Genomic DNA, 25,654 nt, shown 5'->3' with positions numbered 1-25,654 from the left:
GTCCAGCTTCTCATCCACCTGGACCCCCAAGTTTTTCTCCACAGGACTGCTCTCCAGCAGCTCTTCCACAAGTCTGTATAAATACCTGGGATTGCCGTGGCCCAAGAGCAATGCCTTGCACTTGGCCTTATTGAATCTCATTAAGTTGACATGGGCCCACTTCTCCAGCCTGTCCAGGTCCCTGTGGATGGCTTCCCTTCCCTCCAATGTGCTCCAATTGACTGCATGGCTCAGCTTGGGGTCATCTGTAAACTAGCTGAGGGTGCACTCAGCTCCATCATCTATGTCACTGATGAAGATATTGAAGATCACCAGTCCCAAGACCAACCCCTGGGGGACAGAATTCGTGACTGGTCTCCACCCAGACATAGAGCCGTTGATCACAACCCTTTGGCTGTGACCAGCCAACCAGTTGTAAATCCATCTAACAGTCCATCCTTCAAATCCATACCTCTATATTTCAAGAGAAGGATGTGGTGTCAAAGGCTTTGTAGAAGTCAAGGTAGATGATCACCTAGACCAAATCCCCTACAATGGACAGGGGACACCAACAGCTAGGTCAGGTTGCCCAGAGCTTGGTCCAGCCTTGCCTTGAATGTCTCTAGGGATGGGACTTTAACCACCACCTCTCCGGACAACCAGTTCCAGTGCCTCACAGCTCTTACTGTAAAAAATTTCTTCCTTATATCCAATCTAAATCTTCACTCTTTTAGTTCAAATCCATTTTCTCTCGTCATATCAAATGATAAATGCATAAAATCTTTGGTATAGATGAAGAATAGACCTGAACATGTTTAAAACAGAGTGGCAGTGTGGAAAAAATAGATCAATCACTAAATACTCTCTCATTTCTTTGATTATTATAGTGGGAAAGAAAACAAATTTCACACAAATGGTTGTCAGCATACCAAAGTACCACCCACTCTAGGGGTTTCCTCGGAAGTGCACATTAAAGCGAAACCTGAAGGATAAACAGGAGACATAGAGAACTCAAAAACTTATTTGAGTCATCACAATTCACACAGGCAGTACTCTGAACTGCCAGAATAAGAGATGTCCCTCTAACCCTTGAGGAAAAAGGCTAGCAAAGAGCTAGAAGCGTGTATGCAGATTGATGAAGCAACCACAAATATCCTAGAATAAAATAAGTACATTTGATAATAAGTAGTTTCTGTTTTACAGTACTACTTGGTAGCAATACTGATACTTAATAATAATCAATAATACATCCCACAAAGGTTTTGGGTCTTTTTCTTCTCTACCTCCACTTGTGTGGGCACTAACAACACTAACATATTTTCTTTGCTGTTTTTATTTTTACTTGATATTACAGCTACCTTTGATATTTGAGGAATGGAGATCATGAGAGCTTCAAAAATCTCTATGAGTCAGTAGTAGTATACTGATTCCTGTAGTTTGACAATGGGAGATTTGAATGTATAGACGTATATAGATATAATTCTGGCAGAGAATGATACTAGGATTGGCAGCCTAGCTCCTGCCAGCCTCCTGTTGCACTAAACAAAGCCTTTACTAAGCCTGAGGGCCTGGAGTAGCTTAAGATAATTCTTAGGCAATGCCTTACTCTTGCAGGGTCTTCCCAAATACAAGTGCTGGGCACCTCAGTGGGATCCACCACAAGCTTTGCTTCTCACTGGTGACAGATGGACCTCAGCTCCTGCTGTGATGTAGGAGAGACAGAATGTGTTCTCTGGGACAGAAGGAAGGATGGTCTGCATCAGGAGGCAGGAAACTGTAGGGACAGACTGCTGGGGGAGTAATTCAGAGAGACTGGTTCTTTTCTTTTATTTGAATTACAAATGAAACCAAGACCTTTAACAGATGAAATATGAGGAAGGATTCTGTGCTTTATGGGGAGGTATTTGTTTAGAGCTCAGCTATTCCCAGGCTATTATTATATGCCTAAAAAGAATGACATTCTTATTTTAAGCATCTTATGTATATCCTATGTATCCTATAAATACAATCCAGCTTCATATGAATCAAGAAAGAAATGCCTTGGGAAATCACAATATGAACATGCATTGTCACTTGAATAAAATGTTGTCTACTTTTAAATACAGGACTTGGATTGTCAGCTTTCATTTTTTTCAGATAACTGGCAGAATAATTAGAATGTATGCTTCCTAATTCATTATGTAGTACTTGAATTTAGTGTTTAAAGACTTCAAGAAAAATATGAAGTCATGCTGTACATTGAAAAAACAGGTTCTACTCCATGTCATAAATGCACTTTAAACAATAAATGCTTCTAAAATACTCACAGCTTATTAAACAACTTGAATAACATAGTGATTCTATGAATAACATGCATTTAATATCAAAATTTGTTTGAAGAGTTTCTGACAAAATAAATTCAACATGGTATGCAGAACTTATTTCTATATGTAGGGGGGAATAAAATGTTGAGAAAAGAGGTTGGAATAATCAGTTTTAGTCTGAGTTTAAATAATAATTTTTCAAATAAATTCTGCCATGATCGTTAGATCTGTATGTATAAACTTCATCCTGAGCTGAGTTTCACCCCTAAGTCCGTTTTATTTAAGTTAATATTGCATAAGGGTGTGGTTGTATTTCCACATCACATCATTGCCCAAAGATGCAAACAGGCATCTATTGGCTTTACTAAAAGCTGTTACACTGATTGGCCACACAGGACTAAGGGCTCAAATCTGCAAACTTATTTAATTGCTTAATTTCTGTTCATTACTGATTTCAGCGCAATTGGGCATCTAAGTATCTTTGGGCATTTCGGCACTGAACCAGCTTTGTTCCTTTTGAAATTACGATTATTAGATGTTTATCTGCCCTTTAATTCATTATATAAATTTATAATCCATACCTTCAAGAGTTAGAGGTTAAAGGATTATGTCTCTCTTGGACTTCTGTACACATTTTTTCATTTGATTTTATTACTAGATGAACTAAAGATAAAGCATTAGATAACCATATACACTCTAAAAAAACAACCTGGTTCAGGTGGGATTGCCTGTGATAGCGTATGTACAACCTGTGTGTGAGCAGCAATTCAAGCAAGGATAGCAAATGCACACAGCCTTAGGGCAGAATGAAGCCCAGGCCTGTGAATATCAAGGCAACTACACATCAATCAACACCAACACAAAAGTTAGGCTAGTTAGCTGGTTTCATCTGAAGAAAGATCATCTATCCAAGGATCACCAAATGTTCCCTCTTAGCCCAACACAATATAAGAAAATAAAGTCAAAAAGATTTTACATTTCATTGTTTTCTGAAGAACCTTAAAATCCATTTAAGACAGAGCAATTTGTAACAAAGCCTCTGTATTTCTGTAAATATTTAATTCTGTGGATAAATGCAAAAATTATGCACTTCACTAACATTCTCTGAGTGTATCCAGTGCCTTGGTTGATCATAAGTGTTAGGTAGTCTTGCAAGAGGCTCCTGAGAATTCACTACATGTACCAAGCCAATACCATACCAATGAGATAGCAGAGATCTTGCTCTGCTGATAATTATGTTTCCAATACAGAGATGGAAAATATGTTTAAAGCTAAAAACCTGCAAGTTTGTGAGCTCGTCATACTCAGAACATAATTTTAGAGTGAGAAGTTCTTTAGTAGCCACTTGTACAAAGTCAGGTCTGCAGCTCCCCAGCTCTCAGTACATCTGTCAAATGGAGACAAGTTGGGCTGGCTCGCTGAGTACATATCTCTGAAGAATCTCCAGGTCTGAGAAGCTTTACTCGAAGACCTTTCTGTACTTTTCCTGTCATAATGTCATTATTGCAGCACTCCTTTGGAAAAAAAAAATGTCATGCCTTCACTTTTTTTCTGAATTTAGCTGAGTTTTTGCTGGCATACCAGAAGAGGTTGGTAATCTCATCACATGAGAAGAGAATAACTAGCAGACCTCGTTCCTGGCTGAACAGGGTAATGAATTTATATCTAAAGTGTAAGGAAGAAGAAATGGAATTTATTGTTCAGCTTCATGCAGGGAGGGTGCTGACTCACAGGACTGGATGGCTGACGGTACTTTCAAACAACAGCAGGAGATAAATGAATAAAGCGAGAATAATGTCAGTGTATGCTCACTGAAGAGGAAGCTTAAGAACTGCCATGACTTCCCACATAGATCTGTAGTGCAGCTCTCCTCTGTTTCTAGTGTACAGCCAGAAAGATGCTGCGTCCTGTAGATAAATTATATCTCCATGATTTTTGTAGGTACTCTGTCAACATATGACAACAAGGAGGACTGCAGAAAACTCATGAGGTGAAATTGTTACTGCCTAATGAAAAAGCAGACTTTTCACTTCCATAAAGATATTCATTTTCTGGATGCTAAGTGAAAATTAGACAACACTTGAGAAAATACTTTTTGTGAGAAATAAATCTTTGCTCATCTAAAAGCTATCTTGCCATACGTAGAAATCACAGTCAGAAACCTACTGCTCACAAAACCTCTGTCATATGTTACACTCATTATCTAAAGCTAGTGCTGTAAAACAGACCTTGGGTAAGGGAGAAGGGTATCAGTAAGCTACTGATAAAACCAAGAGATTTCTTTTTGCTTTGTTCCATTTTGTTTTGTTTTCCTGAAATTTTTCATCCCTCTTCCTCATCAGCACTCAGGTTCACAAAGTTTTGTCCAGAAGTAGCTGATATAACCGGCAGAACAGAGCCACTTTCAAAACCAGAAGTCATCACCACTGCACAACTTCATGACGTCGCACTGAAGCACACAGCAAACTCTAGAACACGGAGTAAACAATGAAACAGAGCAAGCCAGCATCATTTGGAGCTCACAATCACCTAATGTGCTGTGCTGCAGGGCATGAGATAGTCTGCAGCCCTGGGAGCTGCCATCAGTGGTGGTGGGGCAGCCACCTCCCACCTCTGACACAAGCCCTTCCTGATCACCATCCTTCTAATGCACAAACTTCCCCTAGACCTTCTTGCACTACTTTTTCTCAGTCATTTCTGTTTTCTGTACAAGTAAGAACCTATCTTAGCAAGGCAGATTTCTTAACCCTGCTACAGTTAGTTCAACTCAGTAAGTTAAAAACCGGTCCCAAACAGTCAGATCTAGTTCTAAAAAAAACGTTTTCCATGAATTGTAGAGAGGAAAATAAGAGCAAAAAGGCAAATGTTTTTCCTGGCCTGAAGAGAGCAGACAGGATCATGTGCTCCAAAAGCTACCCAGATACAGAAGCTATATTTTCCTGCTTTTGCTATTCCTTCCTCCTTCCCCTTCCTACCAGAGTGCTTTGTTTTTCTTTACAAGGAAATATGATTCAGTTTTAACTTTGAAACATGAAAACCACTGAAAGCAGCACCTTTTTTTCATGGAATAGTTATTATGACTTTCAATACCACCAAATTAGAGCATTTTTATTTCTAAAATGTATATGATCTAATGAAGGGGGGACAGTTTAGAAATTTGATGCATTGAGGTGATAAGAAATATAACCCAAATTATATATCTTCTTTGAAAATATTACCCTTCATTTCAAAGATTTTTTATCCCTTTCTCCCTTCTCTCTATTCTTCTTCCTTTCTTTTGGCATTTAATAAGAATGAAATACAACTTTCCTTCTTATACAGCCAGTAAAAACCAAGGGCCTTGCTAGACATCTTCAAATCCAGATTTTTGTGCAAATCAAGGAATCATTTTCCACGAGAGTTTGTGTCTGATGTCTAAACTAATTTTTCTTTTTCAAGCACAGGCAGCACATGAGCAAGGGGTGCTCTCCTAAGAAACTATATTACTCAGGCATCTGAGAAACAGTATGTGACTTGGGCTAGGGGTGACATGTTTAGCCTGCAGCTAACCTGAAAAAACAGGTATAGAGCTGTCATAGCTCCATGAGTCACACAAATTCTCATACATTTGCAATGTGAAGTAAGCTATGACACCGAGGATGGTAATGTGTTTCAGTTGTTTTCTCTGGAATTAGAGGTTGCCGTGTGGATGACAGTGTCACTGGGGCCAGAAGACGCCAGGAGGTTGAGAGGGGGAATTACCTTGAGACAATGACTGGCTTCGTGGCTTGAAGGTGTGTTCGTGTCTTGTCATCAGCTGCTTGTATTGAGGTTTCTACAGTTAAGAAGAATTAATTGGGCAATAAAAAGACAGAAACCGGGTTAGTCATTCATGCTGCTGTCCTAGCCATGTGAATGGAAGCAGCTTTGGACTGTACTCTCAAATAAAACTCTTGAGACTGTATGAAAGATGTAGGAGCTCCTATAGATGTGTTTTCCCTTTCAGCGAGTCATCTGAATAAATGGTGCTGATTTTTCTTCCTCTTGGTATAAATACAGATGAGGATTGCTGTCATAAAACATAAAAACTGTTCTCTATGCTTACTGGAAAACATTCCCATCGTGCGTTGTCATAGGAGTGATGCAATGTAGTCCAGTCTGCCCAATGTTTTCCCATCGTTAGACACAATTTTAGGGGTATTTAAAACTTAAATAAATGCAGGGAGCTCCTCCACACTGTTTTGCTCCCCTGCACTTTCTGAGTACCCCATAGAAAAAGCAGTTCCTAAATGAGCAGAGCTGGACAAGACCTACTGCAGTCTTGGTAGAAGGGAAGCCAGAGCAACTAGGGGGAAACCCAAAATGAAGCTGAGCAAGGAGAAACAGCACTGCCGTGATACTTCCTCCTTTGCCATCCCCTATTGTTTTGGTATTTGATTTGAACATATTTTTACTGATCAATTTTTGTATAAAACCATACATTGGTTTCTTTTAGGTTTTCAACTTTCATCAGGTGACAATAATATTAAGCAGCAGTTGTCATCCCAACAGGTCTTCTAACTGATGGAGAGTGTTCTACTTCTTACCTCTTTTTATGCATTTAGCTTAAAATAAAAAGTGTGTTGTTGTTGTTGTTGTTTTTCTCCTAATTGCCAACTAGACAAATGAGACAGCAATCTAGAGGAAAGCTGGTAGCTTTCCACCCAATTAATCATCCCCCGCAATGAACACTCTCGGATGTGTGCTCAGTCACACACTGGCATCGCCATTCTCTTCACATTGCACTCTCAGTTAGATATGTGCAGATTGCCCATCTTTAGTATACTTCCTTAGACACAACGCTTTAAAATTTGGTAAACTTTTATTTTAACAGTGCACAGAAAGAAACAAAAATCCACTCAAGAGTGAGCTGCATGGCTCTGAAGAACTAGCAGGGCCAATATGCTCTAAAAGGTTATTTCTATCACTCAGATTGGCAAACATGTCCCTGAACAGGATATAACTTGTGCAGAAGGCCGGTATAAAGACCACATGTCACTGAAATCCCAATGAAATTCCATGTTTAAAGCACTGGTAGGACTATCACACTTTCAAGGGGGATTAATTTCATAAATGTAATTTATTAGCGTCGTTTTAAAGGGAAAATTGTGCTTTACATTGAGTAGGTGGCACCATCTTGTGGGTGGAAATGAAAATGTTTTTCTCTGGTAAACAGCAGATTTTTTTCACTTTTCTCTCATTTGTTTTTCATTTCGGTTCTCATAACTCTGCAGAGAAGCCTCTTGAGTCTAGAAAATAATCATTTTGGATACTCGACTGTCGAGCAGAGCCTTGCTCAACTGCGCAACATGTGCACAATGTTTTGATCACTTACCATGCTGAACAGATTTCTGAGACATCAGGTAGTACCTATGAATGACTTTTGAAAATCCATGTTAAGGTTGGCTCCAAACATTCCAGAGATAAAATTTAAGAAATCTTTTATAAAAAAATAATAATAATAATAATGAAGGACATCTGTCAAGGAAGTAATGGCTACATTTGCTTTGGCAATGTCATAGTCCCGAAAGCAACTCATAATTGTTCAAGTTCATATACATAGAGCATTTCAGTCAGCTTAACAATGGAGTGGAGTGTCTTATGAGATATCAAGGAATGCTATGTGACCTTCTGTGGATTGGAATGGTGGCAAGGACCAAAACACAGAGAGAAGAAAATGATCCTTGTGTTGTGTCCACATGGAAAGCTGCAAGTAGAGCTCACAGGTAGAGATTCTGAGTCAGTCACGAGTCCCTTCCCTGGTCCCAGGCAGGACAAGCCCAGTGTGGAAGCAGCTCCAGTCATTTGGGGTTCTCAATTCCCTTCCCTTCCCTTCTTTTTTCTTCTCCCCTCTCCTTTTCTTTTCCTTTAATACCTTGATTGCTCCCACTTTTAAAGGACTGATCAGACTTTCAGAAATTTAATGAGGAGGCAAAAAAAGAGAAGACTAAGAAGGTTATTGATGATAGAGCATTATAGGCTGCCTGTGTGGACTTAGTATGTAGATAGCTGTAGAGCTAAGAGTAACCGCGTATTGCTTGGGCTCACTTACTTAAAGGCATGCCCATTACTACAGTCAGTTATCTCACTGGAGTTATCTCTCTACAGCACCACCAGTAGAGACGTCTAAACCATTCACCAAGGCTCTTTCTGCAGTGACTGAGGAGACATAGTTGCTTTTAGGGTACGGGCCATAAAATATCAGATATCTGACATAGATCAGCTGACTCATTCCCTCAAAGAGCTTATTTCTCTTCTCCAGTTATAAAGAGAACACGATGTGATTAGAGCAGACGCAGAGAGCTCCTGGAGTGATTTGCACACAGTCAAATGAGTCCTACCCCTTGTGTCTAATTATCAGGATTTTTTGAGACCTGTGGATAACATTTAATTTAGTACTCCAAATGGCTTAATAAAGATATCTTAAATATGGATTTCAAGAACAAGTTCTAAAGATTAAAACTGAATTAAGACTGATTGAAATAGCTTAATATAGGGCTGTGTATGCTGCGTCAAGAGGCTGGCACGATCCTTTGTGGTGAACCTGTGAGAAGAACTGTGTATTACAGCACTTTCCATTCAGAGGCATTTTCATTTCTTGCCTTTGGTTAAGGGTATGTACAAAATGACGTTAACTGTGCACAAAGTAACAATAACAGCTCTATTTAATCACTGAAATACTAGTTAGCCCTCAGATATTTGTTGTTAATTGCAACTATTTTCCAAAATTAAAGTGCCAGAATAGAAGCTAGGTTGTAAAGCAAAACAGCTCAAGAGCTTTCTCCTTCCAAAATCAGATAGTCATATGAAAAATTGACTTTTTCCCTTGTGAAGAAAGTTCAGAGTTTCCTCACCACTGAGCAGAAGGGTGAATTTCTCAGTGCCTGTGGGACTCGGCTCTTCTCTCTGACTCTGACAGAGGACTCGGGGCTAAGAGTGCTCTCTGCCCCTCATCCTGTTGTCACAAGTCCTGCCTCTCTTCCCTGATGGAGACAGGAGCCTGGCTGGACACAGCTGGCACCCACATGTTTCTGGACACAGCTCTTGGATCACCCCATTCTCGAAGGTTAAACTGCTAGGGATATTATTCATACAGGTTAAACTGTGAGGGGTGTTGTACACCTGAGCTTTATGCTGTGCTTCACCCTCTGGAGAGAAGGTCTTTATTTTAGAACTGCTGACTCAAGAAATATCTGCAGGGATTTTAGATGGGGTATGTCTTCTTGAAGATCTCCTTCCCATTATCTTCTTTTCAGAGAGGTTATTACAAGGCACAGAATGGATGATTCTTCAGTTTGTCTCATTCAGGTGCTAGCCACCCCATCCAGCTTTTCATCTCCTGCTGTGTTTCTGAGTTGAGAACAACGTAGAGAGCAGAAGCTGCTCCTGCAGCTCCCCAGGCCCCGCAGTGGTGCAATTGGAACTTCTCCCTGAACCTCTCCTTGTGGCAGCTGCAGACTGTGGTTGCATGGAAAATCATTTCAACTTTAAACTTAGAAGAAAACTCAGAGTGAGACTGAAATGAGAGGTGTTGTTGAGCGCTGAACCATAACATAGCTGCTTGAGCATACAAAACTGCTCCCATACTACTCATTAATAAAAATATCATTTGAAGATAACACCGCAGATAAGATTACATACTGGAGAACCAGTCAGGTACTCAATGCATTTGAATTTTCATAGGTCTACTGAATTCACCTTGCACCCACTACAGATCTATTTGATGTATTGTAAATGTTTACCATGTGAGGAGATTGCACGCCAGCTGCTTTTAAAACCAGTAAGCACATCAGCACTTTAAGAGCAGGTGGTTTTTCTGCGTGGTTTTAGATTCAACTTATCTTGTATGACTAGCAGCAACTTCAAAAACCAATGTGAGAAAGCAAAGCTTTCTAAGGTTTCTAAGAAAATGCCATACCTCTTGGAATCCCTCTGTCCTTAGGCAATAATAGCACGTCCAGAGAGTATGGCCCCATTAAAAGTCCAGTCAGAGTCTTAGCTGGTGTTCTGTAGAGTTTATCATGGCTGATTAACTTTATAGTCTGCATTGGTTAAGGGCTGACTCTGTTTCCAAATATTTTAAATCTCTCATGGCTTGTTCAGAAGCATGTGTTGAAATGCATTCACTTGTGTAGAACGTTTATTGCTTTTTGTTCGTTTGCTTCTCATAACTTTTGGCATAATTTTAGCTAGGCAGTTTCACCCAGAGCATAGGAAGTTCAGCAAAGCACAAACTTTGAGCTTTCCTTAGTGATTGTGCCTTTGAGGAAGAAGGGAAAGTCAGAGCAGCCAATGACACACAGAAAGCAGCCAGTGCTCTGAACTAACAGAGAGGGAATGACATGTAGAAATGGAGACTGTGAGCAAAATTATTGCTGATTGTCGATATTAAGTGTGCACTTAGAATACAAAATTCCAGTAGCAGTGTTTGCTAATGATGGTAGAGCCTCCGTTCGTTTTTCTTCCTGCTCTTCTCTTTTCTGACAGGTGCCACCCTGAACTATACAGGTTTTGTGCCCACAAGTACAGCTCACAGTCACCTTGAGATGCCCTCCCCCAGGCAGCTAACAATAGTGCCACAGCTGAAGCAATCTAGAGGCCGTGATAGCAGAAGGGTGAAAACAAAATGACTTGAACAGTGTCTTGTGTGCGGGCACCCGTGGGCACAAGGAGTACACCAGGAGTGCTGCTTCATAACCACATAGCTGTGTGCTGTGAGAGCTGCACTGAGAGTTGCCCACCAGCGAGGTGGCCTTGGGTCCAGAGAGCTCACCAAGAGCCCAGCCCCACAGTGCCCAGGGCACATGCACGGGAGTGTAGCAGAGCACCAGGACTTGAGTGCTCCCAGACAGCTGGTGCTCTGCTCTCTGCTGTTCCAGAAACTTGTCCAGCACCTCCACGTCTCCATTCTTCCTTTGAATCATCACAACATCATCTGTGATCTCCCTAATTCTCCCCTCTGTGTGTATGCTGAGTGGGATGGCTGGCCCTTACATTTGCCAAACTATTATTTCTAATATTGGAAAAAACAATTTCCAATACGTGTACCTTATTTTTCTGTGACAAGATGGGTGTCTGCATTTTTAAATCATTTTTAGTTCATTTGCATTTTTCACTCATAAGTTAGACAGAGGTTATTAGGGCATATATGGCCAAATTCTGCAGTTACATGAGAGTAAACTCAGCGTAAATCCAAATTTATAGGTACAGGAGATATAGCAAATGTTGATGAATCCACAAAGTTAATTTAGAGAAAATGGATTTCTTTAACTTTTATATGTTTAAAATAAACACCAGGAGGTATTGTGATAGTTATTTGCATTTTACTGATAGGCTTATTTCAAATGAAGCTTGAAAGAGAAATACCTTGCTTAAATGGGATATTGAAACAACAACAACAACAAAAACAAAACAAACCAAAACAAACCACACAAGTTTTTCACTGATGCAACAGTTGCTTTACTCCTGTGGGCAAACACCATGCAGATAATTTGTGCTGGCTGGTGGGTTCTGTACCATTAGATATCCTGTCTTTCTGATGAGATGCTGGAAGTCCAAGCCTGGCAACCCCCAGCATTATTCCATTTGTGCAGCTACACGGATCCTCTACAAGCTGTCCTCTGAGATACTGCAGCTTACTGCCTCCACATCCAGTGGAAGAAATCTGCCCTTCAGCATTTAAAGAAGTGTATTGTTTAATAGGATTACATTTAAATTTCTATAAAGGTTGTCAATCCAACACTTATGACTCAGAATGGAAAATTCCTCTGAGAAAGACTTAATTTAACCATTGACCTGCAGATACAGAGTGTGAGCAGAACACTAAAGAGAGGTTATAGACCTTTTTAAGCTAACCAGCTTTCCATTCTGGCTGCAGAGGTCTTCTTAGTCTTTACAGAATGCAGAAGAGTGTCTATTATTGGAAAGTGCTAAATAGAATGAAAAAACCTTTTGCCAATTCCCGCTAGATGTATTTTGTCATCTATACTCTACACAGAGCAATTTTATCATTGCAGACTAAACAAAGACTTTAACATTGGGCAGACTTGTTTAGCAGCTACTGTACACTGTTCTCCAACAGACCCCAAATCATTTATTACTTTAACACAACTTAAGATGGGGGACTGTGAATTCATCCAATGACTGCTTTTATTATTACTTCTTAGGTGCCTGCAAAACTAAGGAACAGAAAATGTAACGAGATTTTCTGAATTAGAGTCCCATCCTATGGTGTTAAAAGAAACACTACAGAATCCCTTTAATAAATGTCTCAAGCTCATTATATTTCTCATAAAGTCTCTCATCTAATAGACAAGAATGCAGTCCATGTGGATTGTTCAATAATTACACGTATTCATGGAATGGATACATGCGTGGATCACTCCAAAAGTAACGCCTCCTATTTATACCCATAGAAAATACAACAGCCACGAAGAGTACAATAAGACTGTTTGATAGAGCACATTCTCAGCTACAAAATTCATCTTGAAAATGAGCAGACAGAATCATATGCATTATTTCCAGTCAGGTACATCAGGACATCTACAACTGTACTGACACCTCCCTGGCTTTATCAGCAATCTCTCCCCTTGAAGTCTACATGCCTTGCATTTGCCTACCCAAGTCTCCATGCTGGCAGCTCTGCACCATGCTCACTTTCCTCTGCTGAGACACTTAACCACAGCACTTCTTCCTACCAAATTTCATCTCGCTCCTATGACTCATCCTCAAAGCCACTGTGTTCTTTCTGCCTGATGTTCTGATTCTCCTCATATGCGAAGATAATAAATAATAGATAAAGACAGCTCACGTTGCAAAATTAAACAGGCTGCAGGTTATGGATTGCAGCACTTCTGAAACATGTCATTATAGAGACTGACAGACATTCTGTATATTCAAGAACAGTATTAAAAACTGAGTGTGTCATTATTTTGTCAAAAACAATTTTCCATGTAAGTATGAATTGATTTTGTCTTCTCTTTTGAAGGTTTACAGTTCATGCACTTCTTCCAGTCAGTTTACTTCACACCGTACCTTAGGCAACCAGCTAACAGGGGATTAGTGTGGAACAAGTTTCCATACAACAGAAATTTGAGCAATGCTCTCTTTCACCCTTGACCTTGCATGCAAATGTAGCCAGAGAAGGAAGCACAGACACGGTGCAGTAGCTGAACACACTTACACGTGTTTTTACTTCTTATGATTATACCCTGGAATCCAGATGGCATTCACAAGCAGGAAAATGTAGTGACTAAAGGCTGCCTTCTCCTCTCAACTGGGGGTAACATTTCTCACATTTTCTAGTTTTGAGACATTTTAGAAATGATCACTGTAGCTAACAGAGATGAAAACAAAAGCCTACTGCAATGTGGTATTATTAAAAATGATACTGACCCTTACTCCTTCTAATTTGAACAAATGAGTTTCTACCACAGTCAAAAAGAACTTAGTTGCCAGTGAGTTGAGAGCAAAATTAAACCCCTCTAAAGCAAACACCATGCAGGCTATGCTCATGGAAAATTATTCTCACAGTAATCAGCTGTACATGCTGACACACTTGTTCTTTTCTGGTTGCCTAGTTGTCTACCAACCTCCCCTGGCTCCATGCCATGACCTCTGTGAAAGAGCTGCTACAGCAGCAGCAAGTATTTTCCCAGAAAGCCTCATTAACTGCTTCTAGCTCTCAAACAGTTCCTGGTCTTATTATTGTGAAGTGCGTTAAATGAAGATAGCTGGTTTCATTTCTAAATTGATATAAGAAAATTCAAGTCCAAGAAACCTAACTGGCCAGAGCAGGTCAGCACTGCACGTTACGCAGTTTGAGCAAATGCTGACAAGTAAGTCCAAAGTTGTGATTTCTAACACAAGCAGTTCCAGCCCTCTTAAAATCTACAAAAATTCCTCATCAGCTGAAAAATTATAGGTGTGAAACAGACATATATTTAGAAAAAAAAATAAAATGATGGCTGGCTTGAAATACTGTGGCACCTCCAAAGAGAAAAGGTACATACACACCTTCCAGAATGCATTAGTTGCAAACAAGTATAGAAAAAAACTGAGTAAAAGAACTTAAATAAATGTCTCAATTTCAGTTTGTAGCTACAGAGTCAACATTTATCTATGCTGGTTAGTTTTGAGGCAAGATGCAGGCGTTCCTCTCTAAGTTTAATCCCTCCTCCCTTGACACAGCCTCTGGGTTCTCATAGGTGTTCACAAGGCACTGGGGCACCCAACCAGGGCGGGTCCTCAGACACTGCAATGTTTTAGTTAGTACTCACTAAAAGAAAAAAAAACCGAGTAGTTCTCATAAAACAAATTAACAACTTCCGCTTCTTTGCAAGGAGCATGACTTTGTTGGCCAGCGTGGAGAAAGTGGCAGATATCCATGCGCAGAGCTGACACCATGTCTGTGTATCATCTTAATATAGCATGGGAAGAGACCTTGATTGAATTATTAATGGGGCAGACAGAAAAATACCACTCAGAGTAACTGTACTGGTATTGGTCTGTCTATGCTAAATTCTCAATATTTCTTAATTCTTACAGAAATGTGATTAGCTTTACTTAGCAGGATGCTTCTTACTTCTCTGGTGAAAAACCAGACAGGCTGCAGGTAGTCTTGCTGATGTATCATATACTCAAGCAGCAGCCAACTGCACAGCTTTGAAAAACAATTCGATGGTTTTCATCCATCTTCTTATGACAGTGTGCTATACTTTCCATTTCATTTTGCTTATATATTGTTAAGCTTCTCTATTTGTTAAGTGTGTTCTCTTCTCACTCTGAAAGCAATTTGGGTCACCACACCAGAGGCTGTAGTTGGCCTGAAGCTGACATAAATAATCTTGAACAAAAAAATCAGGCTGATCAAGATATGCATGTTCTCGGTTTTGCTTTATGAGGTGGTGCAACAAGCCTTCAAGAACTCTAATACATAAAGACTGCTGCTTTTTTTTTTCTTTTTATCCTTTCAATATTTGCATTAACTAGCAAAACCACACAGACAAGATGATTAAAGCAGCTCTAACACATCAGAGACAGCTTGAAGCAGCGGTGAAACCCTATGTCTGGATCCTTCTGCTAGATGAAGGCAGATCCTTGATGGGATCTGGCTCTTTGACCTCACTGGAGGGCAGCAGCAGAACAACACAGCATACCCAGAGCTGCAGTGAGGACCTGGTCCTGTAAGGCCCAACACAATTCCATCATGAAGCAAAGTACAGTTCATGCCTATTCCTTAGAGCTGTTCAGTGCAGGATACAGAAATAAATAAAAGAAAAAAAATTAAAAAGCTACAAAAAAAGCTAATAAAACACCTACTAGGATCCAAATTGCAACTGCTGTTGAGTTGCATTACATATTTGATAGCTGTTCAATGACGCACCGGGTGTAGAGCACTGATTTCAAGCTAGGTATTAGAGAGCAAATATGAACATATTTAGCACTGCCAGTGCCAGTAAAAAAAGGATGGATTTCAAACATACGTGTCTTGCTCTACCCTCAGCTCAGTGAGGATGAAGCTTCCTGATCACAACCATGCCGGTCAGGGTGGAGGTCAGTCACGCTGCAAACAAGCTGACATTTCAAAGCCAGAGCAAGATTTCTGTTGTTAAGGAAATGTACAGCATGACTGTACAACTGTAAGGAAAGAAAGCATTTTCCTTTTTCTTTTTTTAACTGTTGAGGTTCTTGAGCTGTACAGAGGCTGGTTAATGACTGAAAGGAGATTTCATTACACTGAATTTAAAAGCTATCAGAAACCTTAGAGGAAAGAGTGAAAGTTCTTTCTAATACCTGCAGATAAATCAAAATAAACCGAGGTACTCCATTCCTGTTTATTGTTGGGTATAAAACTCAGGATGTACCTCTTCTAAGGTATAAGCTAAGCAAGAAGACTAAAGAGTGTTTCAACAAACCCTGTGGCGTATTGTTTTGAAGATGAGCTATGATGATATCTAGGCTGGGGAAGGAAAAGTATTTTCTTCTAATTTTTAGAGCAGCCACAGAACTGTTCATTGTTACTGCAGACAATGATCAATATACTTGCATAATAAAGAGATATTAAAAGGAAAGAGAGGATGCCTCACTTTCCAGGTCCCCCTACACAGCCCTGAGAAAGACAGTAATACTGTTCTATCTTTCAGGCCATTCAGGAACTGCAGATAAGCTCAAGAAAAGAGCTGGAGACCTGTAAATGATTTCAAAGTTGTATTTAAAGCAAACAAACAAAAAACACATCAGTATCTGCCACCAATATATTCAAAATAAAATTCTACATCCAAAGCAAAATTAATAATTTGCTGACCAAAACAGAAGAGCACAAATTACTTTCCATCATCATCATGTAAACAATTTACGGTTGAAAAAGAGGTCTAGAGAAGATACAAAGACTCAAGTAACAGGCACTACAAGTGAAGAAAAAGTTCTAGCTGGCACCCGAGTCAGCATTTGTGCAAGAAATGAAAGAACATATTGTCCTACTGCATGGGTTCTCAGGCTCCAGTCTGCTCACTCTAGCGGCAAGGATGCTCTTCTGCTGGCCAGACCTCAAATGGAGGATTCTTCTGCTGACACTACAGTTCCATAGTTATAAGGAGTTAGCAGAGAATTTATTAATTAAACTCAAACTTAACTGTCAACTTTCAAACGTAACTGTCAACTTTGCAATATCTGTGGCTACTTCATGTCCTGTGACTGAAAATTATAGGATATAAATTCAAGACACAGAAAAAAAAGAGACATGATAGACTTCAGATCTTCTTTATTCCAGGCTGCTAACCATCTGAAACAAATGATACAGAATCTCAGTGAAAAATGAAATACAGTGACTGGACCTGAAATAAGCTGTAACTTGACAATTCAGTTCCCTTCAGAGCAGGCTGAACATTTCATGGTTCAGTACAAAGACAGTAGAAGTGAAGGAACTTCTGAGTAAAATAGCTAATACGTTATTTGCATTGATTCAGTAATAATTTAAACCCAATTCTCTTAAATGAAATCTATGCAGAAAAAAATAACGTGGCTTACTAACAAAGAGAACTTGTACCTTCACAGCTAAACAAACATTTTCAACCACAATGAGAGTTCACTTTTTTTTTGTTTACCACAGTAAATGGACTGGTCTTTTCTACAGGCCCAGCTAGAAAGAGTGCTGAGGGAAAGGAGCCTTTCTTTTTTTTTTTTAGTCTGTTCTTCTGCTGCCCTGTTGACATACTCCCTGTGAATGGTGACAATAATCATACATTCACAATTTTGACCTCCCCCAGCCATGTTTATGCGGTTGCTGCAGTGATGGTTGTGCCTGGACCATACTGTTTCACTTGCCATTGAGTATGAGATTGAAGACAGAAGCTAGGATTATACTTTTTTCATTTTTTTCATTTCATTTCCCTTTAATCTTGCTTGCTTGTTCTTCAGTGTAATCAACTATCTCTTCACCTTATGGAAAATAAGAGAACCACACTGTATGACCTGAGGAAAAAAAGATCAGGATTTGAGAAACACAGTGCTGCTAAAACAAACTAACAAACAAACCATACATAAATCCTTGGAGAACAAACTTATTGCACTCAGTTCAGAAATTCAGAAAAACTTCAAAATGTACTACAATTCATGGCTCTAGAAAAAAAAATAGTCTTCCTTACCTTTTTACTTCACTTTCAATTGCAGAACACTATTTCTGAAACTGGGTTAATATTTAAGCTCTGAAACCCAGAAGTGTGTAACTTTAGACTAGTTATGAAATTCAATTTTCAGCTTGCAAAAAATGACTGAGAATGTTAGAAGTCCACATTTAAAGACAAACCTCAGAGGTACATAATTTCTGCAAAAGATAACTCTGCCAAGGATCATAAAATCTGTTCTTTAAATACAAATCTATATTACAAACATGTGCAATCATGACACTTGATTTCATTGCTATGAGCATGTTACTTTTGATGTACTTGTTATGAACTGGCACAACTGAGGAAGAGAAAGATACTAATTAATAGCTGCTTCCTACAAGCTGACAGGCTTCTGGAGTGGGCAACACAGTTTGAAGCTTCTTACTGCAGTAGGAAATTCAGAGGAAAGCTTAGGATAAACAATGACAGCAATTTCCCAAAGCGAGGTCAGAAAGGGCACTGCAATTTCATCAAAATACAGTCAGATAATTCTGGTTGGTGGTTTTGCCTAACAGAATTTTGCTTGAAATTTGATATTTTATGCAGGAATAGCAGCTTTTGGCTGATATTACTGCAAATGTAAACACTAAAGGTGTAAATCTATTTTTCTTTGGGTCCCTTGTGCTCATCACCAGATACTGATATTCGCATTTCACCTCAGGACTCACTGCTTTGCTGTGATACAAAAACAGAAACAGCTTTTGCATAATTAATGAAACACAAGATCTGAAAATAGTCCTTTTTTCTTCCCTTTCCTGTCTACCCCATGAAAAAAAGCAAACAAAACCTGAACAATAATGCCTGAATGCTGAAGGTTCTTAAGAATAAGCTTCAAGCTAGCTGGTGTCAGAAGAACAGCATGAAGCAAAAAGAATCACGGCTGAAATCAGGACTCTGTTTGAACGGAATGATCTACACAGTGAGGAACAAAAAGTAAGTTACCAGAAATGAGGAAAAGAGCAACAAATGCAGTGGGGCAGAGATGTGAGGAGAGCATCAGCATTTACTGGTGAAAAGTGTATTAAATTTTTTGCTATTTACACTGTAACCACATGGACAAGTACTTAAATTTCCTTGAAACAGGCTCTGGCTATAAAATAATTGTTTTGCAAGGGAAAGAAAAAGTGCCTTGTAAAGTGCTTCCATGTGTTTTATCTCTTTACATACATTCTCAACAAAGCAGAATGCTGCCAATATTCCTTAGCTAAAATATTTCCCCTTCTACTAAAATATGCACATTCTTACACAGTAAAGAAATGAAGACTGAGGAACCTATGACTGATAAAAATACTTTGAAAGCATTGGTTCCTACTGTTTGCTTCTCCTTTACAGCAAAGGCCCGTGCCTCTTCTGTGAAACCTGCATGCTGAGGAGTAATGTATTTGCATATATATAATTTTTTTTGTGTGTGTGTGAAAGATGGGGATTTTCCACTAATCACTCCTCCTCCTGTTTTCGGACATAGTCACAGGCAGTTTTGAGTAAAGGGCCTGTAAGCAGAAGGGGCTGCCATCTGTTTCTGCCTGACCTTTTGGAAGATAGGAAGAGAAGTCAGCACGCTTCATACAAAGATTTGTGTTTGCAGGTTTTCCCCTGGTGCTTCTCTAATTCCCTTCCTCCTGCACTTCAGTTCTTTTAATACAAAGCATATCATCGTGGGGGTGTTGCTTTGTCTTCCAGATGGACAACTGATTTATTGGAGGAGGTAAAGCCAACATATCACAGAATCATAGCAGTAGGAAGTGACGTCTGGGGATCATCAACCTTCTGCTAAAGCAAGTTCCCTCACACTTGTATGGATCTTCCCGTGTTCCACTTTGTGCCCAACGCCCCTTGTCCTGTTTCTGCTCACCATCCATTTGACTCCCACACTTTAGATATTTACAAATGGTGATTAGATCCCCTCTTAGTCTTCTCTTCTCCAGGCTGAATAGTTCTGGGTCTTTCCTCATATGGAAGATGCTCCAGGCCCCTCATCATCTTCTCTCTAGAATTTCCCTGGTTTTTTTTGAACTGGTGAGGCCAGAACTGGACACAATACTCCAGATGTGGCCTCACCAGGGCAGGAATAGAGGTCACCTCCCTTGACCTACTGGCCATGCTCTTTCTAATGCACCCCAGGATACTATTAGTGTTCTGAGCCACAAAGGCACAGTGCTAGCTCACGGTCAACACGCTGTTTACCAGGACACTCAGGTCCTTCTCTGGAGAGAAGGAGCACTTCAGAACACTGAGAGAATGCTCACTCAGCCACCAGGTTTTCACCTTTGCCCTCAAGAAGTGTGAGCATTTCTTCCAGGCAGCCAAAGCCAGCCTGGACACACGGTGGCTGAACTCAGTGTCTCAGAGCTGTGAATGCCTTCAGCCTCCATCCTCACTGGATACAAACACGTGGGGCAAAGCAGGGCAAGAGCTCCGCTGCCAACGGGCACTGCCTGTACACAAGCATTGCTTCCCCTGGGAGCTGGCTGTTAACACAAGGTGCAGCATACGCAACGGATAATTGTGGCGAACCACGAGGAGACGTTCTCCTTCCAAGGTCACCAAGACTTCTGAGTTACAAATTAAACCACGCACGGCTCGAAACTCCACAGGAGCTCAGCTCCCGAGGTACCGCGCAGCTGACCCAACTTCTCTCAACGCTGACGGCTCTCGCTGACGGCGCTCATCAGAGAGACCCCTTCACTCTCTAAGCCAACTCTCCGAGCCGGGAGCGGCCGGGCAGGTCGGGAGGGCAGGGCCGAGCGGGCGGGGCGGCAGCGGAAGGCGGCGCGGTGCCGCACGGCGCATGGCCGCGGCGGCGCTCTCTTTCTCGTCCTCCCCTCTGGCTGCCGCGCGCTGTGGTCTCGCCCGCCCCCGCTGCCATGTTGGATTGTGCGGCCGCCGGAGCCGGGCCGAAGTTGGAAGTTTAGTGCCGCTCGGAGGGGCGGGCGCCATTGCCTCCTGCCTCTCGGCCTCCCTCCTTCCCCGGAGCCGAGAGGGAGGCTCCGCGATGCGGCTGCTGTGAGTGAGGTCGCCGCGGAGGAGGAGGAGGAGGAGAAGGGGGCGGCCGCGGGCTCCAACGGTCGCAGGGCAACGCCGTGCCGGCCATGAGCGGCGCCCCGCAGCAGCCCCCGCAGCCGCGGCGGGTCACCAACGTGGGCTCGCTGCTGCTCACCCCGCAGGAGAACGAGAGCCTTTTCAGCTTCCTCGGCAAGAAATGTGTGGTGAGTACCGTACCGTGCCGAGTCGAGGGGCGGCGGCGCTGCCCGGCCCCAGCCCTTCCCACCCCGAGCGCGGAGTGCCGGGGCCGCGTTAGGACGGCGGAGTGCTGCGGTCGGGCGCTGCTCTGCTTCCCCCCCCCCGCCTCGCTTCCTCCTGCCCGTACGCGGCTCTCGCCCAGAAGTTTGTCCGGCCCGGCCCGGCCCGGCCGCAGCCCGGAGCGATGAATGGCGGCGGGGAACCCTCGGCCCGGCCTCGCCTCTCTGCGGGCGCTGCGAGGGCCTGACACCCCGCTCACCCCTCGCACCGCGTGGGGGGCGAGCTGCCCTAGCCGCGAGCTGTCCCGGTGAGGATCGCGCTGTGGGAGCTCCACGCCGCGCAGAGTGCACCTGCGGCACAACAAAGCGGCGTTGCGGGGAAGGCCCGTGTCCGCGCCGGGCCTGCCCTGATCCGGGCTTGGTCCGTGTGCTCAGGTGCTGCACCTCCAGCGCTTTGCACAGAGAAACAAGAATGCAAAACAACGCAGTGGTTAAAAGAGAATTCCGGTGAACGTGTTCCCGAGTACGTAACAGAGCTTTTCATTTTTAGAATACCTCCTTGCATATTCACTCAGGTACTCATCTGTGTTTAAAAAACAGCGATGGAAGTTGCTTGAAGCTTTTAAAAGTTAGCTCTTTGTTTTGGGAAAAGTACCGCTTATCTTAAACATTCTTTTCTGTATTTTTGAATAAATGTACCTTTTATTGTTTTTATTTTTTCCACTTGGCCACTTGAAGCCATTCAGAACTGCTACCTGAGTGTCTTCTGATGCTCTGTGTCCGGTGCTGGGTTACCGGCGTCAGGCACCCGATGTCCTGCAGTGCAGTGAGGAGCATGCTGTGAGCTTGAACTTGTCTTGAAGCAGGATATCAGTGCGGTCGTTACTCTTCTTCATAACTCTGGACTTTGATATGGTGTTGTTGATAGAGCTGACTCCTGCAGGAGATGCAGTAACTGAGCAGGAAGTAGACGATGTTGACGATGCTGGGTGAGTTAAATAGGATGCTGTTGTAGTGATTACATTGGAATGGGTCAGAAGATGTGATTGTAAGACACATGGAGAGGAGCCTTTTTGTAAAATAATAAATTCATAAGAAATCTTTAATCGAGCTATTTTTCAGGTACACATTTTGTGTGTTAGATTCATTTGCAGGAAAACAAATAGTAAAACTCCAAATTAAAAAAGACCATAAGTCTTTGTGAGTTTGGGTTTCTACAACTCAGATTTTCTTGTCAAGGGAACACGTTATGTTCCGCTCTAACACTCACCTAATCACGTTCTCAACTATTCTGCGTTAAATACCACTGAAAACACTTTAGAGACAAATACCTCTGTAGTATCTGGGCAATACAATTTGTGGTGGGTTGATAGCTTCATAGGCATGGCTTGCTTCATGTTTCTCTTGGGTTTATGCGTTCTTAAGGCTTTCACTGAATTTCGGATGGCATTCCAGATAAAGCTTTCCTTAATTGTCCCAGTCACTTCCCTTTTGACTCCTGCCCCATGTAGTCTCCAAGTTAAGGATAGGCTCATGTTGTTGTAGTTGAGGATCTCTGCCATATCCCTGAGGAGTCCATAAGCTCCGGAGGTAAACCAGACTTGCTGGGCTGGGCCAAAGAGGTGGCAGTTTGGAAACTGATTCATGAGGAAATGTAACATCTCTGTCGTAAGGGTGGCAGCCTCTATCAGAAGGGTGGAGCAGGCACCCGGGGATGGTCACTGCCTCTGCTATCTGATTTGAATCCAGAATGTCAGATCAGAGCCTAATGGCACTCCTGGCACTGCTAACCTTCCAGTTTGACCGTAACTCTGTGTTAGTGATGAGTGCCCTCTTGCTATAATATGCATGATATTTTATCTCTTAATATCAGTTTTTGAATTATTCATTAGCAAAACTTAATACAATAAATGATAGGGGAGGAAAAATCTTGCAAATTTCTTAGGATGCTACAAGTTTGCTTTCACACAGGCTGGTCCAGCTGTGTTCCCAGGTTGGTTCAGGGCATAGGGATGGATGCTGTGTGTGATGTTTCTGCCATGCCAGTGTCACTTCAGGTTATGTTTTATATAACCTTATGTTTATGTGACTGGGATGATGAGTGCCAGAGGAGCAGTTGAGACGTGAGACAATGTTTCTAGATACTCTTTTTATAGCAATAACTTGTGGTGGTGCTCTTGTGGAGGGCATAGTGCTGAGTCAGGCCTGAGGGTCTTGGTTAAGAAAGCGTGTTGCCCTCTGGACATGACTTACTTCAGCAGGCTTGCCTTTGACTGTGTTTGACTGGTTGCAAGGCATCTACATTGAGGATTCTAATACTCAAATTTTATTCTGTGAAAAATTGTGGAATTAATCATACTGATTGAGTACTCACATCCTGTGAATTTCAATATTGACATAATTTCAATGACATCTTAAGTCATTATGACTGGCAGATGAGATGGAAGTGGGTTAAGAGCCATAATTGTGTTTGTGTTGGTGGAACTGATACCATTTTATGGAAGACTACTGATGCTTTGGGAATCTTGCTGTCTAGTAAGCAAATCTGTGTAAAGATTACTGATTTTGGCTTTTTTTTTTCATTTGCTGAGCTATAAAACGCTTGTCTGAATTGATAAGCAGTTAGGGTGTCTTTGAAAGGCTGATTTGTCAGGGGCTAAAGCAAGCAAGCCATTGACTTGTAGTTAAAGCTGTAGCTAATTTAGTTTAAATATGGAGCCAAATGCAGAACTACTTAGAATAAGTGTCAGGCAGGTAGGCTCCCAGGACTTTCATTGCTGCATGGGCATGCGAAGAGCACTTAACTAATTTTCATTCAGGCTTGTGACATTTGTTGTCTGTCAGGTGTGAAATTTACTACCTACAGTAGTTCTTTATCTTATTTCTATCATAATGTAAAAATAAGTCTAAGTAAACTTATCCTAATCTGAGCTATGAGATTCTTGTATATATGACCAAAATATTTTAACAGTTATTCTAAGCTTGTAATGTTTTGCTGAATTTGCTTTTGTTTTGACCTAAGGAACCGTGGGATAAAATAGTAGGTGTCCAATTAATTCTTTCTAATAAAGCATACATTTCATTAATTTGCATGATTAATAGTGATTAGTAACGTCACTGATGAAGAATTAGTTTTTCTGCAGAAACAGTTTTATGCTTGTTAGAGACCTCAGGAGAAAAAACAGCATGTGACAGTTGTGTAGTGGATAACATTGGAAGCAATTGATGAGGTATGGATATTTTACACTGCTTAGGAGTGGACACTCAGATGAGAGCAATGCTAGGGGTGGCTAATTTCTAAGACCTTTCTGTAGTTAATATGGTAAACAGAAACTGGTAAAAAATGCAAAAAGTGAAGTGACAGAGCAGCAAACCAAGAAAACTATTTTGGCTGCTTTTAAAATGCACATGACTGGAGTGAGAGTGTATGTCAGAGCCAAAGGACAAGTTTAAGTAATGCTTCAGATAAAGCAGAATTTAAACTTAAATGAAAGTTTTAGTTCTTGATTGATAAGAATTAGATTTCTCCAAGAAGGGTCTTGTAAGATTACTTGTGCTTATGGCAGCATGAACTGAGACTTGACAGTGGACTACAGATCTGAGTAATGGTAGGCCTCGTGTGGCAGGGAAGTATTGGGGCTCTGTCACTTTGAGTTTATGCGGCAGGCAGCACATCTGCTGTGAGGGTACCAGAAAAGCTGAGGCTGTAGTTTGAAAAGGAGTTATCTCTTGAAGAGATAGGAAGAACTTAGTCATCTGTTCAGATGTGCTGGTTACTTCACGTTTGCATCTGGTCTTAAGCAAGATGTGGAAGGAGAATAGAAAGGGTAAAGGATAGAGTCCTGTGAAACACAAGGATGTTGAGTTGAGCCTAAATTTCTTTTATGTCTGTCTTGTTCTATCAAAAAACATGTGACTTCTTCAGATACTTCATTAGTATCCACTGTAGTTATATTTCAACAACATGTCAGGGATAACCTTCTCTTCCAGAGAGAATCACACTGGTTTTTTGACAGTTTCCTCTGAACCAAATTTGTGCTACAAAACTGATTTTCACAGCATTGGGTCAGGTGGGACTTCCCAGAGCAAGTCAGCATCCTCAAACTTCCTCCTTGTATCTACAGGAGAGATGTTTGTCATAAAGTGTTTCTCAGTCTTATTTTTCTTACAGCCTGCTATTAAACAAGGACAGAGAACTATATAGTAAACAATTTCCTCATGGCTGAGAAATGTTTTGAGATTGCACATGAATGCTCTTACTAGGTGTTGTGTCTTACAACACTTGAATGTATTGAGAGAAAGAATCAGTTCATAGAAAGTGTGATTTAGTTCAGGATAAGAGAAATTCCAATGTTTGAATTCCACAGCTGTCAGTGGCTCACTAGCTCTTACCTAAACTCAAAATAACATGCAGTTATGATCTGAATTTGTCTGTTTGGCTGTAGGCATT

At 41.3% G+C, this 25,654-nt stretch overlaps 1 protein-coding gene across 1 annotated transcript in view; it reads left to right on the top strand.

Moving 5' to 3' along the window:
- The first annotated feature begins 20,818 nt into the window (after positions 1 to 20,818).
- The window catches only part of WASL (WASP like actin nucleation promoting factor), a 48,436-nt gene continuing 43,600 nt past the window's right edge, over positions 20,819 to 25,654 (top strand). Inside the window, exon 1 of the mRNA XM_065743511.1 lies at positions 20,819 to 21,171. Coding sequence (XP_065599583.1) covers positions 21,055 to 21,171 — 117 coding nt within the window. The 5' untranslated portion in view covers positions 20,819 to 21,054. The remainder of the gene's footprint in view (positions 21,172 to 25,654) is intronic.

Source organism: Cyrtonyx montezumae, unplaced genomic scaffold (genome assembly GCF_038088225.1).
Source record: "Cyrtonyx montezumae isolate F1298 unplaced genomic scaffold, pur_monq_1.0 scaffold_3, whole genome shotgun sequence".
NCBI classification, from domain to species: Eukaryota; Metazoa; Chordata; class Aves; order Galliformes; family Odontophoridae; genus Cyrtonyx; species Cyrtonyx montezumae.
Note: the sequence above shows the minus strand (reverse complement) of the source record. Positions and strands in the feature narration are given on the sequence as shown.